Source organism: Mustela nigripes, chromosome 17 (genome assembly GCF_022355385.1).
Source record: "Mustela nigripes isolate SB6536 chromosome 17, MUSNIG.SB6536, whole genome shotgun sequence".
Lineage (NCBI taxonomy): Eukaryota > Metazoa > Chordata > Mammalia > Carnivora > Mustelidae > Mustela > Mustela nigripes.
The window spans coordinates 27,255,523-27,279,083 of NC_081573.1; the positions used below are offsets into that span (position 1 = coordinate 27,255,523).

General features: G+C 41.3%; 1 protein-coding gene across 1 annotated transcript in view; it reads left to right on the plus strand.

Moving 5' to 3' along the window:
- Positions 1 to 15,806, plus strand: part of CNEP1R1 (CTD nuclear envelope phosphatase 1 regulatory subunit 1) — a 20,145-nt gene extending 4,339 nt beyond the window's left edge. Inside the window, exons 3-6 of the mRNA XM_059382052.1 lie at positions 731 to 804; positions 4,900 to 5,009; positions 5,135 to 5,189; positions 14,440 to 15,806. Coding sequence (XP_059238035.1) covers positions 731 to 804; positions 4,900 to 5,009; positions 5,135 to 5,189; positions 14,440 to 14,481 — 281 coding nt within the window. The 3' untranslated portion in view covers positions 14,482 to 15,806. The remainder of the gene's footprint in view (positions 1 to 730; positions 805 to 4,899; positions 5,010 to 5,134; positions 5,190 to 14,439) is intronic.
- The last annotated feature ends 7,755 nt before the right edge of the window (positions 15,807 to 23,561 follow it).

Below are 23,561 nucleotides of genomic sequence, written 5' to 3' on the forward strand. Positions count from 1 at the left end.
AAAATCTTTAAAAAAAAAAAAAAAAAGAAAGAAATCTCTACATCTACCTTGGGGCTCAGACCTACAGCCCTGAGATCAAGCAAGAGTCACAGATTCAACCAGTGAAGCTACCCAGGCACCTCTGTATCATTCATTCTTGAATTTTGTTTAGGATCTATTTAGAATTCCTAAAATAATTCTAGCTTAGTGAGGAGAAAGTTTTCTGAGTTCTACCATCAGTAATTTCTACCCTGAACTTCCTTTAAGTCTCTGAAGAAAACCTGACAACTGATCAGTGTGCTCCACATTCTTGATAACCAGCCATTTCAGCAGCCGTTGTTTAAAGGCAGAATCCTCTAGCCAGGATTCTCATTGCATTCATAAAGGAGTCATTGTTTGGTTTGTTTACGTAGAAAATGAGAGGTGTTTTTGTTTTTTAATTTGAATTTGTAGGATCTGCAAAATCAGCACAGAGCATGTCAAAAGTTCCTACTGCTTTTAATTTGTTGATCTTGGTAAGTTCTGCCTAAAGTAATAATGGGAATAATATCTTTCTCAATTACTAAGGTTCATAGTATGTAAGAGAATTCCTCAGAGTCATACAACAAGTTTCCTAATTCCTCAGTCAAATGTATTTTCCATTTAATAAAGTGCTACATCCTTTGGCTTTCATTGATTAGGAATTGGTGGTATTAGTATAAATATATTAACAGCTTATTTCCTTACTAATTTCGTGTTTATCTTTCATCAGTGCTTCTTATAGTGGTATCTGTCTGCACAGCTACTGGTGCCTGGAACTGGTTAATAGATCCCGAGACACAAAAGGTAGAAGTTTTGATTTAAAATCTTTACTGGATTAAATGAGATAATGTAGCAGTGCTTTGTTCATTGTAAAGTATTACCCAAATGCTACCTATTATTACTAGTAGTGACATTAATAATTATATTAAATACATGCCTTTTATTAATTTGGTTAAGAAAATCTTTGGTTGTGTGTTGTAGATTAAGTATCTTTTACAGGGAAAAAGACCTAAGAAATACCCACTTCCACTACTTCTTACTCATTTCTGAACTTCTTACGTATCTTTCTACATTTCATATCCATAATTTGTACATATTTCAGTATAAAAATTGTATTCTCTTTTGTTCATTTAATATCATCTGTCTCAGCTTTTAAAAATTATAAAATTTCATTTTCTTCTGTGACTTAAATTTGGTAGTACCTTTCATCATGCCACAAAGTATTTGAAATGTCTTCACAGGAAACATGATAAAACAGCAAAATTTTAATGTAATAAAACATCAAGATCGAGGGGAAAATAAAAAGATTAGAATAGAGGGTCAAAGGAAGGAAACCAGGTCACAGACAAGGTCATATGGGCCATCATGCTTGCCAGAATTGAGTTGTAAATTATTCTCTGAGTTACCTCATCCATAAAGTCACAGTTGGTTCCATGGTTTTCCTTCTCTTTGAAAAGAACACATGTATGAGTTTCATAAGCTAGCAAAGATTTTGTTCTCCACGTTTATCTTTAAAAAAATTTCCTGCCTGAAATTTAATATAGGAAACCCTGAGAGAACTCCCATTGGGCACTGTACAAGAACATCCCTATACCGAATGCAATAAAAGATTTCATAATGTTATTTCTGGAAGCATCCTTTTGATCAAATATGATAGAATGTTTCTCAGAATTCTACTTCTTTCCACTAACTTGTGCCTTAATTTCAAACTGAGTTATTTATTTATTTACTTGTTTGTTTGTTTGTTTTTAAGATTTTTTATTTATTTATTTGACAGAGAGAGATCACAAGTAGGCAGAGAGGCAGGCAGAGAGAGCAGAGGAGGAAGCAAGCTCCCTGCTGAGCAGAGAGCCCGATGCGGGACTCGATCCCAGGACCCTGAGATCATGACCTGAGCCGAAGGCAGTGGCTTAACCCACTGAGCCACCCAGGCGCCCCAAACTGAGTTTTTTTTAATTAGAGAAGCAGTAGTGTCCAGTACTTCAGTGATGGGTTTTTTTTTTTTTTTTGCCTCAGTGCAGCTTTATTTAGGTAATAGTGGTATTCTAATTTTTCTCAAATTTCAAGCCCACATCCCTTTTTATTTATTTTATTTTATTTATTTTTCCCACATCCCTTTTTAAACTGTAATTTTAAGACTGCTTCCAGTAGCTTTATTTATAACCTGTTGGTTTATACAAAAGAAAAACCTAATAGCAAAGCTTTTGTCAGCAATCCAGATGGCAGTTTAGGCAGCCAGGGGTTTATTTAGCATGTAGTCTCCCTGGCTTTATCCATTGGGGTGGAGATATAAAAGAATAGGAGGTAGGGGAGACTGGTGATGGAATTTTACATTAATAGAGGGGTTTTTATGGCAAATAGGAAACTCTCTTGTGTGTTCATTTATAAAAGTCTGCTCTTAAGGCTCTGCTTGGTGTTCATCTTCAGGGGAAGAGTGAGGGAGGCTGGCAAGAAGATTGAAAAGGTCTATCTTGGGAAATGAATCTGACTTCTAATTGGGAAAAATATAAGCTGATTTCAGCTAGTTGAGATCTTAATAAAACACAGAATTAAATGTAATTTGAAATAGACCCAAAACTCTGTAGTTAATGTAATTTTCTAAATTAGGTGAGAATATAACTATTAGCCTAAGGGTTAGCTCTTTAGATTTCAGTATTTAATAACCTCAAAGCTGATAGGAGTTTTAAGCAGCAGTTGTCTCTAGCAGGAGTTGCAAACTCAAAAGTCAGTGCGTGATTATCTGGAAGAATCCAAGGAGAAAAGGAATAGAGCAAGCTAGAAAGTACATGAATGCCTGATCTAAAGGGGGAACCGATATTTAGATGCAGTTGATCATTGCTGTGGAGGAAAGAAGGGTGATGTTGACTATCTAATTAAAATTAACGTGTAAGACACTACATGTGCTTACATTGTGCAGGCCACGTGAAATCTAGCTGGCCTGTGGGAATTAAACTCTCCTTGAAGGTTTTAAGAAGACATTCCTCTGGATTATTAACCTTTTCAGAATTTCATCCTTCTGGGAGCTTCTTCCCTTCTGATGTTGTCAGTCTCTCATTTCTTCATTTGACAAATTTATTTAACCAGTAGCGTACTAGGCCAGCTGCCTGCTCTTTTTTGTAAGTTTAGTTCTTGGTCTTGAAGTATGTATGCATCTCTTGGTGTAAGAGTGGAGTATAGATGCCTTTGGCTTAGTTCTGTTGCTCCCATTTAGTTCCTAGTCCATTGGATTTCTTTTTCCAGACTCTAAACACATCTTTTTTCCTCTTTCAAACTAGAGTGCTATCCCCCCAGTAGTCTGGCTTCAGTGCCCACTCTTGTTTCAGTCCTGGATCCTAGACTCTTGTGTTACATACTCTCGTCGTCTTATTTCCTGCTGTCATCTCTTATGCCCAGATCTGAAATTAGCTCTTTGTTTCTCTTAAATGCTCATTCTTTTTTTTTTTTTTTTTTTTTTAATTTGAGAGAGAGGGAAAGTGAGCACGGCAAGTGGTGGGGGAGAAGGACAGAGAGAGAAAGAGAATCTTAAGCACATTCCCAACTGAGGGCAACACAAGGCTTGATCACAACCCTGAAAATACAACCTGAGCAAAATGTAAGAGTTGTATGCTCAGCTGACTATGCCACCCAGGCGCTGCCCCCCCCCCTTTTTTTTTTTAAGTTTTATCTAAGTAATCTCTGTACCTCCTAAGGGACTCAGACTCTCAACCCCAAGATCAGGAGTCACATGCTCTTCTGACTGAGCCAGCCGGGTGCCCCTAAATCTACCTTCTTTATAGGTAGCTACTAATCATCTTTCCCTGCTTGAGTGTTCTCTGTCCATTTATTTATTTATTTATTTTTAAAGATTTTATTTATTCATTTGACAGACAGAGATCCCAAGTAGGCAGAGAAGCAGGCAAAGAGAGGAGGAAGCAGGCCTCCTGCTGAGCAGAGAGCCCGATGTGAGGTTCGATCCCAGGACCGTGGGATCACGACCCGAGCCGAAGGCAGAGGCTTTAACCTACTGAGCCACCCAGGTGCCCCTAAATAAATAAAATCTTTAAAAATAAATAAATCTCAGTAGCTTCAAAACCAAACTCACTTTTTGCTTCCACAGAGAGGGGAGGATTATACTGGAGCTGAATCTTCTGGGGCCATGGAGGAGAGGAGGAGTACGGTAGCATGTATGTGGGTGCAGCAGGAAATGGTTGGACTGGGACCAGGTTATGAATGCTAGAGGCTGCCCCAGTCCTGAAAGGAAGCTTTTCAACGGGGAGAGTAACTATATCACTTCTGACTTGTGTTTTCATTGACTTCAGACCAGAGACCTTATCTTCACTCGTTCAGCAGTATTAATTGAGCATGTACGTTTGCCACGCAAGCACTATTTCAGATACTGGAAGAACAGAGATGCACAAGACCACGTCTACTCCTGTGGTGCTTACAGTCTTGTGCTTTTATATATGTGTGTGTGTGTCTGTGTGTATTTAATCTTTATGTCCAACATGGGTCTCGAGCTCATGACTACTGAGGTCAAGAGACATGCTCTGCTAGCTGAGCCAGTCAGATGTGTCTCATCTGCTTTTTAAATTGTTTTTTTTTTTTTTTTACCAGGGAGAGTTTAGTAAACATTTTGGTAGGATGGTTTTTGATTATAAGAATGAATTTTTAATGGTTAAAGTCTTTGAAATTGATGGAGGGAATATTGCTATATTATCTTGCTATATTAAAGATACAAAATAGAGAACTGGTTTTATTTTATGGCACAGCAAAACAGAACTAGGATTATTTTAAATTCTTCAAATTCTCATGTTTCAGATGATTAAAATCCTACGTATATTTATGCATAAGTGGGGAGGTAAAAATTAGTATTGTTCTGAGATTCTGAACATTTTTATATTTCAAACTCTTCCTTTCCAGGTGTCCTTCTTCACATCTTTATGGAATCACCCATTTTTCACTATTAGCTGTATTACTCTAATAGGCTTGTTCTTTGCCGGAATACACAAGAGGGTCGTTGCACCATCAATGTATCCTTTACCAAAATTGACTTTTATTCTCTGAATGAAATTAAAGCACCTTTTTGATCATCTGGGTGTTGTTTTAAAAGCTTATTCTTCATATGATAAATTTTCCTTTGACCACATTTTTTCAGCATAGCTGCTCGATGTCGAACTGTATTAGCAGAATACAACATGTCTTGTGATGATGTGAGTATTGTTTACATTAGAAAATTGTAGATGTGCATGAAAGGACTGAAATGTTTTGGTTTAAATAAAGCAGACATTAATAAATTGTCGGCATGGGGCATCTGGGTGGCTCAGTCGGTTAAGCGTCTGCCTTCGGCTCAGGTCATGATCCCGGAGTCTAGAGATCCCCAAGTCCTACATCAGGCTCCCTGCTCAGCAGGGAGTATGCTTCTCCCTTGGGTCCATTCACCCTGCTTGTGCTCATTCTTTCTCAAATAAATAAATAAAATCTTGAAAAAAAATTGTCTGCATGGATTAATAGTGGAGATATTCCTTATAGTATTGATCCTAAGACCTATATTTATATCTCAGAAATTGGGATGCATATAATGATCTCTAGTATCATACAGGTCAACTGGTAGAGTTGACAGTATCTTTTTTTTTTTTTTTTTTTTTTTTTTTAAACACGTAAGCTGTATGCCAAGTATGGGGCTTGAACTCATGACCCTGAGATGTAGAGTCACATGCTGTACCCCTGAGCCAGCCAGGTACCCCCAGTTTAATCTTTCTTTTCTTTTTTCTTTTTTTTCTTTTTAATTTATTTTAGAGAGAGAGCACAATCAGGGAGGAGGAACAGATGGAGAGGGGGAAGCAGGCTCCCCCCTGAGCAGGGAGCCTCTTGTGGGGCTCCAATTCAGAATCGTGGGATCACAACCTGAGCCCAAGGCAGATGGTTAACTGACTGAGCCACCCAGGCACCCCTCCCCCCAGTTTAATCTTAATGACATAGAATCATGATGTGTCTTATGATTTGTTTTTAAGATTTTATTTATTTATTTATTTGGCAGAAAGAGAGAAAGACAGTGAGACTGGGGACACAGCAAGGGCAGTGGGAGAGGGAGAAGTAGGCCTCCCACCAAGCAGGGAGCCTGATGGGGGGCTTGATCCCAGGACTCTGGGATCATGACCTGAGCTGAAAGCAGACTCTTAACCACTGAGCCACCTAGGTGCCCCCAAACCGACTGTTTTTTTTGTTTGTTTGTTTTGTTTGTTTTAAAAGAATTTATTTATTTATTTGACAGGCGCCCCCTGACTGTTTTTAAAAGTTAATCATGTGTTGATATACTAGAGTATCTCACGGGTTTGATTTATTTATAAAGGTATTTTTACCTTCAAGTTAAAAAAACTATCAAATAGGGGTGCCTGGGTGGCTCGGTGGGTTAAGCCTCTGCCTTCGGCTCAGGTCATGATCTCAGGGTCCTGGGATCGAGCCCCACATCAGGCTCTCTGCTCGGCAGGGAGCCTGCTTCCTCCTCTCTCTCTTTCTCTCTCTCTCTCTCTCTCTCTCTCTCTGCACCTGCCTCTCTGCTTGCTTGTGATCTCTCTCTGTCAAAGAAATAAATAAAATCTTAAAAAAAAAAACTATCAAATAATACTTATCCAGTATAGAAAATAAGAATAAAGAGAAAAAAAAGATACTTAGCCAGGAAGGCCACTAGATCATTAAAGAGAATAAAGACTAAATAAACACTTTCATTTTTTAAAAAATTAGAGGAAGTATATTATTTCAAGTCAAAAGGGGAGAAATGGGCTAATAATGTTGAGGTAATTGGCTTTTCATTTGAGAAAATAATGAATTTAGATCTCTTCTTCACATCAGTTAAGAAGATTAAATTCCAGATAAAGTTTTAAATATATTTAAAAAGACATACCTATCTCATAAGCATTAGAGGAAAGTATATATGAATGGTTTTTGTTTTTTAATATTTCTTTATTAGTATAATAAGTAATAAAACATGCACACGCACATGAGTTGGGGGAAGAGTAGAGGAAGAGAGAAACCCAGGCAGACTCCCTGCTCGGTATGGAGCCCAACATGGAGCTCGAGATCATGACCTGACTTGAAACCAGGAGTTGGATGTTTAACCCACTGTGCCACCCAGGTGCCTCAGAGATGAATATGTTTATGATCTTGGTGTAGAAAAACTTTTTAAGACTCAGAACAAAAAACCATCATGGAAGAGGTTGGATACCTTTTTTTTTTTAAGATTTTATTTATTTATTTGACAGAGAGAGATCACAAGTAGGCAGAGAGGTAGGCAGGGGGGGGGGGGGGAAGCAGGCTCCCCGCTGAGCAGAGAGCCCGATGCGGGACTCGATCCCAGGACCCCGAGATCATGACCTGAGCCGAAGGCAGCGGCTTAACCCACTGAGCCACCCAGGCGCCCGAGGTTGGATACCTTTAATTGCACCAACATTTGAAAATCTCGTACAGCAAAAGGCAAGAAAATTAGCAGTGATTAGAAGAAATTGTTTATGGGGCGCCTGGCTGGCTCTGTTGGTGAGCATGTGACTCTTCATCTCAGGGTTGTGAGTTTGGGCCCCATGTTGGGTGTAGAGATTACTGGGGAAAAAAGTACATATAAAACGAAAGTATTGGCAAGATATCTAATAGAGGATAGAATGTAAAATAAAGGCCTATTAAAAATCAATAAAAAAAGATAAATAGTACATTTGAAATGTGGAAAGAGGTAAGGCATCTCACAGAAGTGGGACTACAGATAGCCTCATTTGTTTTTTTTTTTTTTTTTAAAGATTTTATTTATTTATTTGTAAGAGAGAGAGAGAGTGAGAGCGAGCACAGGCAGACAGAGTGGAAGGCAGAGTCAGAGGGAGAAGCAGGCTCCCTGCGGAGCAAGTAGCCCGATATGGGACTCGATCCCAGGACGCTGGGATCATGACCTGAGCCAAAGGCAGCTGCTTAACCAACTGAGCCACCCAGGCATCCCGAGATAGCCTCATTTGTAATTGGGGAAATGGACAGTAAAACTGAGTTATCTTTTTCTTTTTCTTCTCTTTTTCCTTTTTAAGAGAGAGAGTGAGAGCGAACATGAGTGGAGTGTCTTGGGGGGAAGCAGAAGGAGAGGGAGAAGCAGACTCCCCACTGAGCAGGGAACCCATCACAGGGCTTGATCCCAGGACCCTAAATTATTACCTGAGCCCAAGGCAGATGCTTAACCAACTAAGCTGCCCGGTCCCCTTAAAGCTGAGTTTTCATTTGTCTTACCTACCTTTACATTGGTAGAAATTAAAAGTCCAGTGCTGTGGTAAAGTAGATGAACCCATGCACTGCTTGTTGAGAATATACACTGGGATAGCCATGTTAGAGGGCAGTTTTCATCATTCCTGTAAAATGTAAAATTGGCATGCCTCATGACCTAACCATTCTACTTCTCTCCATCTGCCCTTGGTGGGGACCATCAGTCACATGCACACGAGGAGGCAGGTACAAGGTCATTATTGCAACATGCTTTGCAGTAGGGAAAAAATGGAAAACAGCTTTACATTTCCCAATTAGGGGATGGTAAAATAGGCTGAGGTATAGCCACATTGTAGGAAACCATAAGTAAATCTGTCAGTATGGCCATGGAAGGCTCTGCAGGGCATAATGTGAAGTACAAGAAGTGAATTATTAGATGATATACTCAGTTTGGGATTTTTTTTTTTTTTTTTTTTTTTTAGTTTTTCAGTTTTTTTCCCCCAGTACCATTTTCTTTTTAATTCCAGTATAGTTAATATACAGTGTTATATTAGTTTCAGGTGTACCATAGAGTGATTTCAGCACTTCTGTACATCACTGTGTGCTCATTATGACAAGGGCACCCCTTAATCCCCATCATCTATTTCCCCCGTCCCCCCACCCACTTCCCCTCCTGTAACCATCAGTTTGTTCTCTGTAATTATGAGTCTTTTTCTTGATTTGTGTTTTTTTCTTCTCTTGTTTTTGTTTTATCTTAAATTGTACATATGAGTGAAATTACACAGTATTTGTCTTTTTCTGTTTCACTTAGCATTATACTCTCGAGCTCCGTCTATGTAGTGCAAATAGCAAGATTTCATTCTTTTTTGTGGCTGAATAATACTCCAACGTGCATGCGGTTTGTGTGTGTGTATCACATCTTCATCTGTAAGAAAGGTTTTTTTTTAAGATTTATTTATTTATTTGACAGACAGACATCACAAGTAGGCAGAGAGGCAGGCAGAGGGGAGCGGGAAGTAGGCTCCCCGCTGAGCAGAGAGCCCCATGTGGGGCTTGATCCCAGCCAGGACCCTGGGATCATGACCTGAGCCAAGGCAGAGGCATTAACCCACTAAGCCACCCAGGTGTCCCCTGTAAGAAAGTTTTAATTATGAAAATTTCCAGACAAAAAAAATGGAGAGTATAATAAACTGTGTCCCCACTGGTCAGTGTCAACAATAATTAGCTCATGGCCATTCTTATTTTATGTGTACCCCTGCCCACCTTCCTCCATCAGATTATTTTGAAACAAATCCCAAGTCATATTTTTTTACCTTCAAATATTTTAGCATGTTAGAAACACCAGATTTTATTTAAAGTTTGATTTATTTATGGGGCGCCTGGGTGGCTCCGTGGGTTAAAGCCTCTCCTCAGCTCAGGTCATGATCCCAGGATCCTGGGATCGAGCCCCGCATTGGGCGCTCTGCTCAGTTGGGGAGCTTGCTTCCCCCCTCCCTCGCCTGCCTCTCCACCTACTTGTGATCTTTGCATATCAAATGAATAAATAAAATCTTTTTTTTTTTTTAAGATTTTACTCATTTATTTGATAGAGATCACAAGTAGGCAGAGAGGCAAGCAAAGAGAGAGGGGGAGGCAGGCTCCCTGCTGATCAGAGATCCCAATGCGGGGTTTGATCCCAGGACCTAAGACCATGACCTGAGCCGAAGGTGGAGGCTTAACCCACTGAGCCACCCAGGCACCCCAGAAATAAAATCTTAAAAAAAAAAAAAAAAGATTTATTTTATTTTAGGGAGAAAGGAGGAGGGGCTGAGGGAGAGCGAGAATCTCAAGCACACTCCCTGCTGAGCACAGAGCCTGACACACGGGCTTGATCTCATGACCCCGAATTCATGACCCAAGCTGAAACCCAAGAGTGGGACGCTTAACCGATTGAGCCAGATGGCTCAGAGACATCAGATTTTTTATTATTTATATATGTGGATGTAAATCATAGAACCCAGTCTGGAAGAGTTCATGCTAAAACTGTTTTCTTCTCTTAAGAGGGCTAGAATTTGAGATAAATGGAAGGAAGAATTTTAGCTTATCTATATTTGAAAACATTTTAAATTGTTTGCTTATTTTTTAAGTAATCCTATACCCAACATGGAGTTTAAAGTCATATCCCCAAGGTCAAGAGTCCTGCTTCACTGACTGAGTCATTCAGGTTTTATGTATTTGATTTTTTAATAAATTACATGAATGTCTTTTCATGTAGTTTAAAATAGATTAAGACCTTGGGGAGTGCCTGGGTGGCTCAGTGGGTTAAGCCTCTGCCTTCGACTCAGGTCATGATCCCAGGGTCCTGGGATCGAGCCCCGCTTCGGGCTCTCTGCTCAACAGGGAGCCTGCTTCTCCCTCTCTGCCCGCTGCTCTGCCTACTTGTGATCTCTCTCTGTCAAATTAATAAAATCTTAAAAAAAAAACCAAAAACCTTGGGTGAAACAAATAGTGGTCTTTTTACACAGTGGAATACTGTGTATTGTGTATCATAATAATATAAAACAGTATAGACTGCTGGGACATAATAACATGGATGAATCTCAGAAGCACATTGAGTGAAAGAAGTAGATGCGAAAGAGCACATACTCTCTGATTCCATGTGTTTAAAGACCAGAGACAGGCAAAATTTATGGGAAGTAGTTATATCTATTTCAGGAGTGGGGCTCCCATTGACCAGAAGGGGATGTGGAAGAACTTTCTGGGTGGTGGTGATCTCTGTAGTGTGAACGGGGTGGTGCCTATGTGGGCATATGTGAGTGTGAAGATTTTTACTTCGTTAGCACACACGCAGGGGGAGAGGCAGAGTGAGAGAATCTCAAGCAGATTCTGCACTGAGCCTGGTGCGGGGCTCAAGCTCATGACCCTCAGATCATGACGTAAGCCAAAATCAAGAGTTGGACACTTGACTGGCTGAGCCGCCCAGGCAGTATATAAGTTATATACTGTATATAAATTATACCTCAATAAAACAGTGAAAAAATTAGCATCAAAGTTCTACCAACATTACCAGGGATATACCAAAAGTTAAACGGCTAAAAATGAAGTTAAAGTGAGAATCTTGTGATCAGAATCTTGACAGCACTTTTAACCCAAGAATCACAGTAACAAAATATTAATGAAACCACCTAGAGTCTCACCAACAAAAGATGTTTTATGTTGTGTTGCCCATTCTCATTTGCTTCTTAGGTATTACGGAGTTTTCAGACCTGCTTCTTTGATCCAGTATTAGGCTTTAAGAGCCACCATTTGGGCACCTGGGTGGCTCAGTGGGTTAAGCTGCTGCCTTCAGCTCAGGTCATAATCTCAGGGTCCTGGGATTGAGTCCCGCATCGGGCTCTCTGCTTGGCAGGGGGCCTGCTTCCCTTCCTCTCTCTCTGCCTGCCTCTCTGCCTACTTGTGATCTCTCTCTGTCAAATAAATAAATAAAATCTTTAAAAAATAAAAGAGCCACCATTTATTGGACATGAACCACGTGCAAAGTCTTGGGCTTTTTATCTACACTATACCAGTTAAGGTCTTCTGTTTTGGGGCATCTGGGTGGCTTAGTCAGTTTGGTGTCCAACTCTTGATTTCAGCCCAGGTCTTGATCTCAGGTTCATGAATTCAGGCCTCATGATGAGCTCCATGCTGGACATGGAGCCTTGTTTTATTTTGTTTTGAAAAGCGGGAGGATTTTCCATTTTGTTTAATTACACACTGCCCTATTTTATGGATACCTCATGATATCCCTGTTGGTCATACAGTTGTTTGCAGTTTCCATACTGCATATGTTTTATATTCTCTGCCAGAACTTAAGCTGCAGGAGGATGAGGGAGTGTGTCTAGTTCATTCTTGGATCCCACAAGGCCTGGCCCACAGCAGACACTCAGTAAATGTTGAATGGAAGAATAAGTAACATTTTTTTTATTTTAGAGTATGCACAAGGAAGCACAAGTTGGATAGAGGCAGAGGGAGAGATTCTTCAAGTAGACTCATTGCTGAGCTCAGAACCCAATGCAGGGTTTTGTGTCACAACCCATGAGATCATGACATGACCTGAAACCAAGAGTCCGTCGCTTAACCAGCTGACTCGCCTAGGTGCCCAAATTAGTAACATCTTTATGTACAGCTTTGTGCTTGTGTCCTTCAGGTGAACTCCCAAACATGGAGTTATTTGAACTATATGGCATGTACCTTTTCTTTGGGTAAATAACACAGTTGGGCCAGGGCACCTGGCTGGCCCAGTCAGTGGAGCATCTGACTCTTGATCTTGGGAACGTGAGTTCAAGCCCCATGTTGGGCGTAGAGCTTACTTTATTTTTAAAGGTTTATTTATTTATGTATTTGACAGAGAATGAACACTGGCAGGGGAAGTGGCAGGGAGAGGGAGAAGGGCTCAATCCCAGGATCATGACCCAAGCCAAAGGCAGACCGTTAACCAACTGAGCCACCCAGGTGCCCCTAGAACTATATTTATTTATTTATTTGTTTCTTCAGTTTTTAAAAAGATTTTATTTATTTGTCAGAGAGAGCACAAGTAGGGCGAGTAGTAGGCAGAGGGAGAAGCAGGCTTCCTACTGAGCAGGGAGGCCGATGTGGGACTTGGTCCCAGACTCCTGGGGTCATGACCTGAGCCAGAGGCAGACACCTTACCGACGGAGTCACCCCTAGAGCTTGCTTAAAAGAAGGGGGGGGGCAGTTGACCTTACAGAAGAGTTCTATCTACTTACACTGAACATCAGCAGTGTGTAAGTGTCTAGTGCTCAATCATTGGTTTACATTTTCACATGAAAGTAAAAATTTAATGTTAGTGAAGGAAAAATGTTTTTGCTCAGATACATATACTTATGTTTTATAAATTCCATTTGACAAAGAGCATGGATTTATACATGTTGGGATTTTATTTATAGGATTGATTGGCAGATTTTTAGGTAGCCAGTGGACAGGAAGTTCATCAAATTGTTTTGTTTATTTATTTATTTATTTATAAGATTTATTTATTTATTGGTTTATTTGGCAGAGAGCAAGAGACAGCTAGAGAGGGAACACAAAGGAAGGGGAGTGGAAGAGGGAGAAGCAGGCTTCCCGCTGAGCAGGGAGCCCAATGCAGGGCTTGATCCCAGAACCCTGGCATCGTGACCTGAGCCAAAGGCAGACGCTTAATGACTGAGGCACCCAGGCACTCCAAATGGGTTGTTTTAAAGTAAGGATTTCAGGGGTGCCTGGGTTTGTTAAGCATCTGCCTCTGGCTCAGGTCATGTTATGATCCTGGGTCCGGGGGTCAAGGTCTGCATGTGGCTCACTGGTCCACAGGGAGTCTACTTCTCCCTCTGCCTGCCACTCCTCCTGCTTGTGCTCTTTCTCTCTCTCTCTCTCTGTTAAATATATAAATGAAATCCTTTTTTTTTTTTTTTTAAGATTTTATTTATTTGAGAGAAAGAGCTCAAGTGAGTCCACAAGTAGGCAGAATGGCAGGGAGAGGGAGAAGCAGGCTCCTGCTGAGGTGGGATCCTGATGCGGGGCTCAATCCCAGGACCCTGGGATCATGACCTGAGCTGAAGGTAGATGCTTAGCTGACTGAGCCACCCAGGCGCCCCTATAAATAAAATCTTAATAATGAAGATTTTAGGAAGAAAACTCCACACAGAACTTGGAAAACATAACTGTTCATTGGTTAATATTTACTTCATATATTGGGGTGGCTGGGTTAAAGTGGGTTCATTGGGTTAAAGCCTCTGCCTTCGGCTTGGGTCATGATCTCTGGGTCCTGGGATCGAGTCCCGAATCGGGCTCTCTGCTTGGCAGGGAGACTGCTTCCTCCTTTCTCTCTTTCTCTCTCTGCCTGCCTCTGTCTACTTGTGATCTCTCTCTGTCAAATAAATAAAATCTTTAAAAAAATATTTAGGGACGCCTGGGTGGCTCAGTGGGTTAAAGCCTCTGCTTTCGGCTCAGGTCATGATCCCAGGGTCTTGGGATCGAGCCCTGCATCGGGCTCTCTGCTCAGCAGGAGCCTGCTTTCCTTCCTCTCTCTCTGCCTACTTGTGATCTCTGTCTGTCAAATAAATTAAAAAATACGTATATTAAAAAAATATATTTAAACTTCATATAAAGGATGTTCTGGTACCCTTCAAATGTACTTCAAGGCTTATGGATAAGTGGTGATGTTTTTAATGGAACTGTGTATTGAAAAACTTTTTTCCTTCATTTTTACAGACAGGAAAACTCATTTTGAAACCTAGGCCTCATGTTCAGTGACAGTCTACACTCATTGTTCTGGGACCTAAAACAGCCTTTCTTCAAATGAGTGATAAAGCAAAAAGCCATAAAGGATTCCTTTTACAGTTGGATATGTGAAGGTCATAGCAACAACTGACAAGAAGTGTGCAATATTTACCCAGATGATCTCGATGATGATGACTCGTCTCCCCCGTGCTTGGTACCTTTGATTATCTGTGTTACAGTATTAGTGTCACTTTAGTACTTCAGACCCTGCAGAAACTTCTGCAGATGAAGTATGTCTGTATGTTACTAAGTTAAACTTAGAAACAGAACCTCATCCAGTTTTTATAATGTATTTTTGCAAACTACTGTAAATAGCAAATCAATGCCAATGTCAAAGAGGGACATTGTGGACTTTGTTCTCCTGCACCAGTATCGTGGGAGCATCCATTGGCCGGCCCCGTGGCTCTTCACACCCAGCTATCGTGCATAGCTGTGCCTTTCATTCTTACACCCCTCTGTTCTAATCATAATGCAAGAAAAACATCGGATCGAGTGTAAACTGAGAAAGACTCCTCTCCATTATGTTGTGAGAAATTATAGATATTCTTCTGAGAAACCATTTTTGTTAAACCAGATAGTGAACTTCAACCACTCTCATGGTAACCATTTCCGGTTTGTTGTTTTCCTTCAATGCTAAATATACTTTATATTTTTTTTAATAATTTTAAGAACACTCCAAAGGCTTCTGAATATACAAGTTTAGTTATAAATTATGTACTGTCTGGGAATTTGATAGTCCTTGTTTTAGATCATTGGATCTTAACGCCGCGGTTGGCGTGCTGTTACACTAGTGTTGCACGGGTGTAATTGATCAGCCGCTCTGATCACGGGGTGACTTGGGAGCGGCGCCCCAAACTAGAGTCTACAATTCTCACTGTTCCGAGAGTGTTACTGACATACTGTGTATGCATTTTAGCCACCTGTACTATAATTGCCCTTAATCTTAAACTATTGGGATTGCTGTAAATATTTTAAAGAACTGGAGGTGCCTTTTACCTGTTTATTAGATGATTTTGAAAAGGTTTAAATTATTTCATGAGCAGTCTTTTAAATTCCATTTAACATGAAGCTGAAAATTCACTCACAGGACAAAAACTTTTTAACAAGGCTACCATTTAACTTAACTGTCCATCTTGGCTTTGATGTGTTTGAGATTTTATTCTTGAAACTGCAGCAATAAGACCCTCTCTGCTCCTACGAAGTCATCAGAGGGTACTCTATGTATTCGGCACAGTTTGATTGTCTGTAAATTTTGTAGGTAAATATGTGCATAAAAATAAATACTTTATATATAATTAGCGACTGGGCTTTTTTTCCTCGATTCATAGAAAGTCTGTAGCACTTAAGGTTAAAAAGCACAATACATGTGTCAGATACAGATTAGTTCCAGATGAGGTCCCTTACTTGAACTGTCTAGTAGAAGGCAGACACTCAACAACTGTGCCATTAAAGACAGAACTAGCACCAGAGTCCAAGTTTCTTGAAAAACTGTTGGTGTGTGTGTTGAGGGGGGGATACTTAACTCAGGAGCCATTAGAATGTGATCATTAAGAATGTAGATTCTTGGGGCACTTGTGTGGCTCAGTTGGTTAAGCATCTGCCTTCGGCTCTGGTCACGATCCCGGGATCGAGCCCTGAGTTGGGCTCTATGCTCAGTGGGGAGTCTGCTCTCCCCCCGACCCCTGCCACTCATGCCCCTGCCTCAAAACGTTTTGTTTTATTTTTTAATTATTGGGGTGTCTGGGTGGCTCAGTTGGTTAAGCAGCTCCCTTCGGCTCAGGTCATGATCCCAGAATCCTGGCATCGAATCCTGGGTCAGGCACTTCAGTGGGGAGTCTGCTTCTCCCTCTGCCCTTCTCCCCTACTCACGGTCCCTCTCTATCTCAAACAAATAAATAAAAATCTAAAGAAAGTAGGGGCGCCTGGGTGGCTCAGTCGTTAAGTGTCTGCCTTCAGCTCAGGTCCTGATCCCAGGATCCTGGGATCGAGCCCTACATCAGGCTCCCTGCTTGGCAGGAAGCCTGCTTCTCTCTCTCCCACTCCCCCTGCTTGTGTTCCCTCTCTTGCTGTTTCTCTGTCAAATAAATAAAAACTTAAAAATAGGAGTCACGTGTTCTTCCCACTGGGCCAGCCAGGCATCCCTTGATTGACATTTTATGGAGACTGGGCTAAGAATTGTTTTGGCTGACAGATCTGTCCTCAGCCCTGACAGCTCCCCTGTCATTTCCTCCTGCTGAAACCACAGAAACTCAAGTTTTATTCTTCCTTAAAGACTACACTTTCTATATACTTTTGCACCGAGTATCATTTCTTTTATCCTCTAAACATTGGGAGCACATTTTGTCTGCATCATGAAACACTTCTATTTTCTTTTTCATTTATTTGACAGATCACAAAGTAGAGAGGCATGCAGAGGGCAGGGAGAAGCAGGCTCCCTGCCGAGCAGAGCCCGATGCGGGGCTCGATTTCAGGACCCTGGGATCATGATCTGAGCTGAAGGCAGAGGTTTAACCCACTGAGCCAGGCACCCCTGAAACACATTTTATTTATTTTTTTTTTTAAAAGATTTTATTTATTTATTTGACACAGAGAGATCACAAGTAGGCAGAGAGAGGAGGAAGCAGGCTCCCTGCCGAGCAGAGAGCCCGATGTGGGACTCGATCCCAGGACCCTGAGATCATGACCTGAGCTGAAGGCAGCGGCTTAACCCACTGAGCCACCCAGGCGCCCTGAAACACATTTTAAAAACATGTTTTTATAGTATGATTGTCTGCTGTGCAAGTCTGAGAGAAAAAATGAAAGTGAAAGGATGTCTTATGGAAAGTTTCTAGGGTTTCTTTTTTTTTTTTTTTTTTAAGATTTTATTTATTTGACAAAGAGCACAAGTAAGCAGAGTGGCAGGCAGAGGGAGAGGGAGAAGCAAAGCAGGCTCTCTGCCAGGCAGGGAGCTGGATTTGGTGCTCTTTGCCAGGAACCTGGGATCATGACCTGAGCTAAAGGCAGCTGTTTAACTGACTGAGCCACCCAGGTTCCCCGGAGGTTTCTCTTTTTATCATCTTTGCAGACTGCCCTTTACGTGGCAAGGGTATGTGGGTGGGTAGGACGGTATGGAAAATGTGTGAGGTAGACTTTTTGCCCTCTCAGAATTGGTGGGGAAAGCAGGCCAATGATCCAGCAGTTACCACGTGGTCTATGTGCTAGAAAAGGTCAGTGTAGATGCCCAGGGGAAGGAGGTCCAGCCTGCACTGGGTTCTCTAAAGAAGTTCTTTCCAAAGGCATCTGAAGGGTCACTGGGTCAGGGGGACACACAGGCAGTTTTTTGAATGTGGCTGGCAGCATGATGTCATCTGCCAGGTCAGGGGGCTTTAGGCAGTGTGTAGTGGAAGAGTCCCCGGGGGAAGGCTGACTTGTTTGGGGTCCTGGTTCATCCATTAGCTACTTGGGGTGGTGACTCCTCTCTGAACATTACTGTCCTCATTTGGACCTATTTGTAGCTGTCTTGCAGAACTGTTATAAGGACTAAATGAAATAATGTATGTAAGATAACTTCTTTGTGTTCTAACTTCCTTCTGAGTTCTTGTTCTTTGTAGATGCTTAGTATCCAAGATCCTTAGTATCCAGTACCTTAGTACCTGGCAGGATGCTCTGTTGAAAGAATTAATCTTGACGTTGGTATTGAAATTGGTTTTGTACATAATTACACTAAAAAAATCACTTTCTTACATAATTTGCTTATCTAGTTTTGGGAGAGGTTACTTTTTAAAAAAATATTTTTAACTATTTCTACACCCAGCATGGGGCTCGAACTCACAAACCCAAGATCAAGAGTCACAGACTCCACTGACTGAGCCAGCCAGGTGCCCCGGTTTTGGGAGATGTATGGGTGGGTCAGTCGGTTAAGCATCTGCCTTTGGTTCAGGTCATGATCCTGGGGTCCTGGCATCGAGTCCCACATTGGGCTCTGTGCTCAGCAGTCTGCTTCTCCCTTTCTCTTTCCCTCTGCTTCTCCCCTGCTCGCTTGCACGACCTCTCTCTCTCAAGTGGGTAAATAAAATCTTAAAAAGGGGCACCTGTGACTCAGTTGTTCAGCGTCTGCCTTCAGCTCAGGTCATGATCCCAGGGTCCTGGTATCAAGCCCTACGTCGGGCTCTCTGCTCAGTGGGAATCTCGCTTCTCCCTTTCCCACTCCCCCTGCTTGTTCTCCCTCTCTCTGTGTGTCTCTCTCTGTCAAGGTAATGAATAAAATCTTAAATAGAAAATAAATAAAATCTATTTAAAAAAGACTAAATGCGAAGATTTATCTTTCTTCCCCCCCAGAGAGGGAAAGGGAGTTGTGGAGAGGGAAGAGAATCTTAAGATTTTATCCATCCACTTGACAGAGATCACAAGTAGGCAGAGAGGCAGGCAGAGAGAGAGAGGAGGAAGCAGGCTCCCCGCTGAGCAGAGAGCCCGATGCAGGGCTTGATTCCAGGACCCTGAGATCATGACCTGAGCCAAAGACAGAGGCTTAATCCACTAAGCCACCCAGGCACCCGCCCCCCATTTTTATTTTTAAAGATTAATTTTTTATTTGAGAGAGAGAGAGCCAGCTAGCCACAAACAGACTTCCTGCTGAGCACAGAGATGACGTGGGGCTCAGTCCCACGTCACCTCTGTGCTCAGCAGGAAGTCATGACCTGAGCCAAAATCAAGAGTTGGCCACTTAACAAGCTGAGCTACTCAGGTGCCTCTGTTTTGTTTTGTCTTTTAAATTTTTATTTAAATTCTAGTTAGTTAACATCCTGTGCAGTATTGGCTTCACGAGTAGAATTCAGTGATTCATCACTTAAAACATGCAGTGCTCATCATAACAAGTCCCCTCTTAATTTTTTTTTTTTTAAGATTTTATTTATTTGAGAGAGAGAGAGCATAAGAGGAGAGAGGACAGTGGGAGAAACAGACTCTCTGGCGATCAGAGAGCCTCATGTGGGACTCAATCCCAGACTCCAGGATCATGACCTGAGCAGAAGGCAGTTGCTTAACCAACTGAGCCACCCAGGAGCCCCAACAAGTCCCCTCATTAATCCCCATCATCCACCTGGCCCATCCCCCACCCACGTCCCTCCATCAACCCTCAGTTTGTTCACTGTCATTAAGAGTCTTTTTTTTTTTAAAGATTTTATTTATTGATTTATTGATTTATTTGACAGAGATCACAAGTAGGTAAGAGGCAGGGAGAGAGAGAGGAGGAAGCAGGCTCCCCGCTGAGCAGAGAGCCCGATGCAGGGCTTGATCCCAGCACCCTGGGATCATGACCCGAGCCAAAGGCAGAGGCTTTAACCCACTGAGCCACCCAGGTGCCCCTGTTATTAAGAGTCTTATGGTTTGTTTCCTTTTCTCTCTGTGCCGCTGCACCCTGTATGTTCATCTGTTTTGTTTCTTAAATTCCACAGATGAGTGAAATCATATGGTATTTGTCTTTCTCTGACTGACTGACTTTGCTTAGCATAATACTCTAGCTCCATCCACGTCATTGCAAATGGTAAGAGTTCATTCTTTTTGGTGGCTGAGTACTATTCCAATATATTATATCACACCACATCTTTATCCACTGATCATTCTTTTTTTTTTTTTTTTTTAAAGATTTTATTTATTTATTTGTGAGAGAGAGAGAGTGAGAGCGAGCACAGGCAGACAGAGTGGAAGGCAGAGTCAGAGGGAGAAGCAGCCTCCCTGCGGAGTAAGGAGCCCGATATGGGACTCGATCCCAGGACGCTGGGATCATGACCTGAGACGAAGGCAGCTGCTTAACCAACTGAGCCACCCAGGCGTCCCTCCACTGATCATTCTATGAATATTTGGTTTCTTTCCATAGTTTGGCTACTGTTAATACTGCTGCTATAAATATCAGGGTGCATATTCCCCTTGAATCTGTTTTTTTTTTTTTTTTAAGATTTTATTTATTTATTTGACAGAGTAGGCAGAGAGGCAGGCTCGGAGGGCAGGGGGAAGCAGGCTCCATGCTGAGCAGAGAGCCTGATGGGGGCTCAATTCCAGGACCCTGAGACTATGACCTGAGCTGAAGGCAGAGGCTTTAACCCACTGAGCCACCCAGGTGCCCCTGAATCTGTGTTTTTGTGTCCTTTGGGTAAATAGTAGTGCATTTGTTGGGTCATAGGGTAGCTCTATTCTGGAACTTTTGAACCTTTTGAGGAACCTCCATGCTGTTTTCCAGAGTGGCTGCACCAGCTTGCATTCCCACCAGCAGTGTAGGAGAGTTCCCCTTTTCCCACATCCTCGCCAACATCTGTTACTTCTTGTGTTGTTAATTTTAGCCATTCTGGCAGGTGTAAGGTGGTATCTCATGGTGGTTTTGATTTGTATTTCCCTGATGATGAGAGATGTTGAACATCTTTTCATGTGTCTGTTAGCCATCTGGATGTCTTCTTTGGAAAAGTATTCATGTCTTTTGCCCATTTCTTACCTGGATTATTTGGTTTTGAGGGTGAGTTTGATATGTTATTTATAGATTTTGGATACTATGAGATATGTCATTTGCCAATATCTTCTGCCATTGTATAGTCTGCCTTTTAGTTTAGTTGTTTGTTTCCTTCACTGTGAAGAAGACTTTTACCTTGATGAAGATCCAGTAGTTCACTTCTGCTTTTGTTTCCCTTGCTTTTGGTGATGTGTCCAGGAAGAAGTTGCTACGGCCAAGGTCAAAGAGGTTGCCGCCTATTTTCTCCTCTAGGATTTTGATGGTTTCTTGATTCATATTTGGGTCTTTCATCCACTTTGAATTTATTTTCATATAAGGTGTAAAGAAATGGTCCAGTTTCATTTTTCTGCATGTGGCTGTCAGTTTTCCCAGCACCATTTGTTGAAGGGACTGTCTTTTTCCATTGGACATTTTTTTCTTGCTTTGTTGAAGATTAGTTGGCCAAAGAGTTGCGGGTCCATATCTGCACTCTCTATTCTGTTCCACTGATCTATGTGTTTGTTTTTGTGCCAGTACCATTCTGTCTCGATGACTACAGCTTTGTAAGATAGCTGAAAATCTGGAATGTTAATGCCTCCAGCTTTGCTTTTCATTTTCAGAATTGCTTTGGCTATTTGGAGTTTTCTGTGGTTCATACAAATTTTAAGAGTGTTTGTTCTAGCTCTGTGAAAAATGCAGGTGGTATTTTGGTATAGATTGCATTAAATGTGCAGGTTGCTTTGGGTAGTGTAGACATTTTAACAATGTTTTTCTTCTAATCCTTGAGCATGGAATGCTTCTCTGTTTCTTTGTGTCTTCCTCAATTTCCTTCATAAGTGTTCTACTGGTTTCAGAATACAGACCTTTTACCTCTTTGGTTAGGTTTATTCCTAGGTATCTTATTTTTGGTGCAATTACAAATGGGATCACTTCCTTGATTTCTCTTTCTGCTGCTTCATTATTGGTCTATAGAAATGCAACAGATTTCTGTATGTTGATTTTATTTTTTTTTCTTTTCTTTTTTTTTTTTTTTAGATTTTATTTATTTATTTGACAGAGAGAAATCACAAGTAGGCAGAGAGGCAGGCAGAGAGAGAGAGAGAGAGGAGGAAGCAGGCTCCCTGCTGAGCAGAGAGCCCGATGTGGGACTCGATCCCAGGACCCTGAGATCATGACCTGAGCCGAAGGCAGCGGCTTAACCACTGAGCCACCCAGGCGCCCTGTATGTTGATTTTATATCCTGCAATTTTGCTGAATTTATATATTAGCTTTAAGAATTTTTTGGTGGAGTTTCTCGGGTTTTCTACATAGAGTATCCTGTCATCTGCAAATAGTGAATGTTTGACTTCTTCCTTGCTGATCTGGATGCCATTTACTTCTTTTTGTTGTCCGATTGCTGAGGCTAAGATTCCTTGTACTATGTTAAATAGTAATGGGAAGGGTGGTCGATCCTGTCTTGTTCCTGATTGTAGAGGAAAAGTTCTCAATTTTTCCCCATTGAGGATCATATTTGCTATGGGTCTCTCGTATATGGCCTTTATAATGTTTATTTCTAATATTCTATCTATCCCTACTTCTTTGAGGGTTTTAATCAAGAAAGGATGCTGTATTTTGGAAAATGCTTTTTCTGCATCTATTGAGAGGGTCATATGATCATATGGTTCTTATCCTTTTTTTTTAATTAATGTGGTATATCACTTTGATTGATTTATGAATATTGAACTACCCCTGAAGCCCAGTAATAATTCCCACTTGATGGTGGTGAATAATTCTTCCACTGTATTGTTGGATTCAGTTTGCTAGTATCATGTTGAAAATTTTTGCATCCGTGTTCGTTGGAAATATTGGCCTGGAGTTCTCGTTTTAGTGGAGTTTTTGTCTGGTTTTGGAATCAAAGTAATGCTGGCCTCGTAGAAGTTTGGAAGGTCTCTTTCCATTTCTATTTTTTGGAACAGTTTGAGAAGAATAGGTATTTACTGTTTTTTAAATGTCTGGTGGAATTCTACTGGGAAGCCATCTGGCCCTGGACTTTGGTTTGTTGGGAGATTTTTGATTACTGATTCAATTCCTTTGCTGGTTATGGGTCGGTTCAAATTTTCTACTTCTTCCTGTTTCAGTTTTGGCAGTTTGTATGGATAGGAATTTATCCATTTCTTCCAATTGCCCAGTTTTTGGTATATAATTTTTCATAATATTCTCTTATAATTATTTGTATTTCTGTGGTGTTGGTTGTGATCTTTTCATTTCATTCACCATTTTATTTATTTATTTATTTATTTTTCATTTATTTATTTATTTGGGTTCTTTCCCTCGCCTTCTTGATAGAATGGGTTTATCAATTTTATGAATTCTTTCAAAGAAGTTCTAGTTTTGTTGATCTGTCCTACTGTTTTTCTTTTCCTTTTTTTTTTTTTTTTAAGATTTTATTTATTTATTTGACAGAGATCACAAGTAGGCAGAGAGGCAGGCAGAGAGAGAGAGAGGAGGAAGCAGGCTCCCCGCTGAGCAGAGAGCCCGATGCGGGGCTCAATCCCAGGACCCTGGGAACATGACCTGAGCTGAAGGCAGAGGCTTTAACCCACTGAGCCACCCAGGT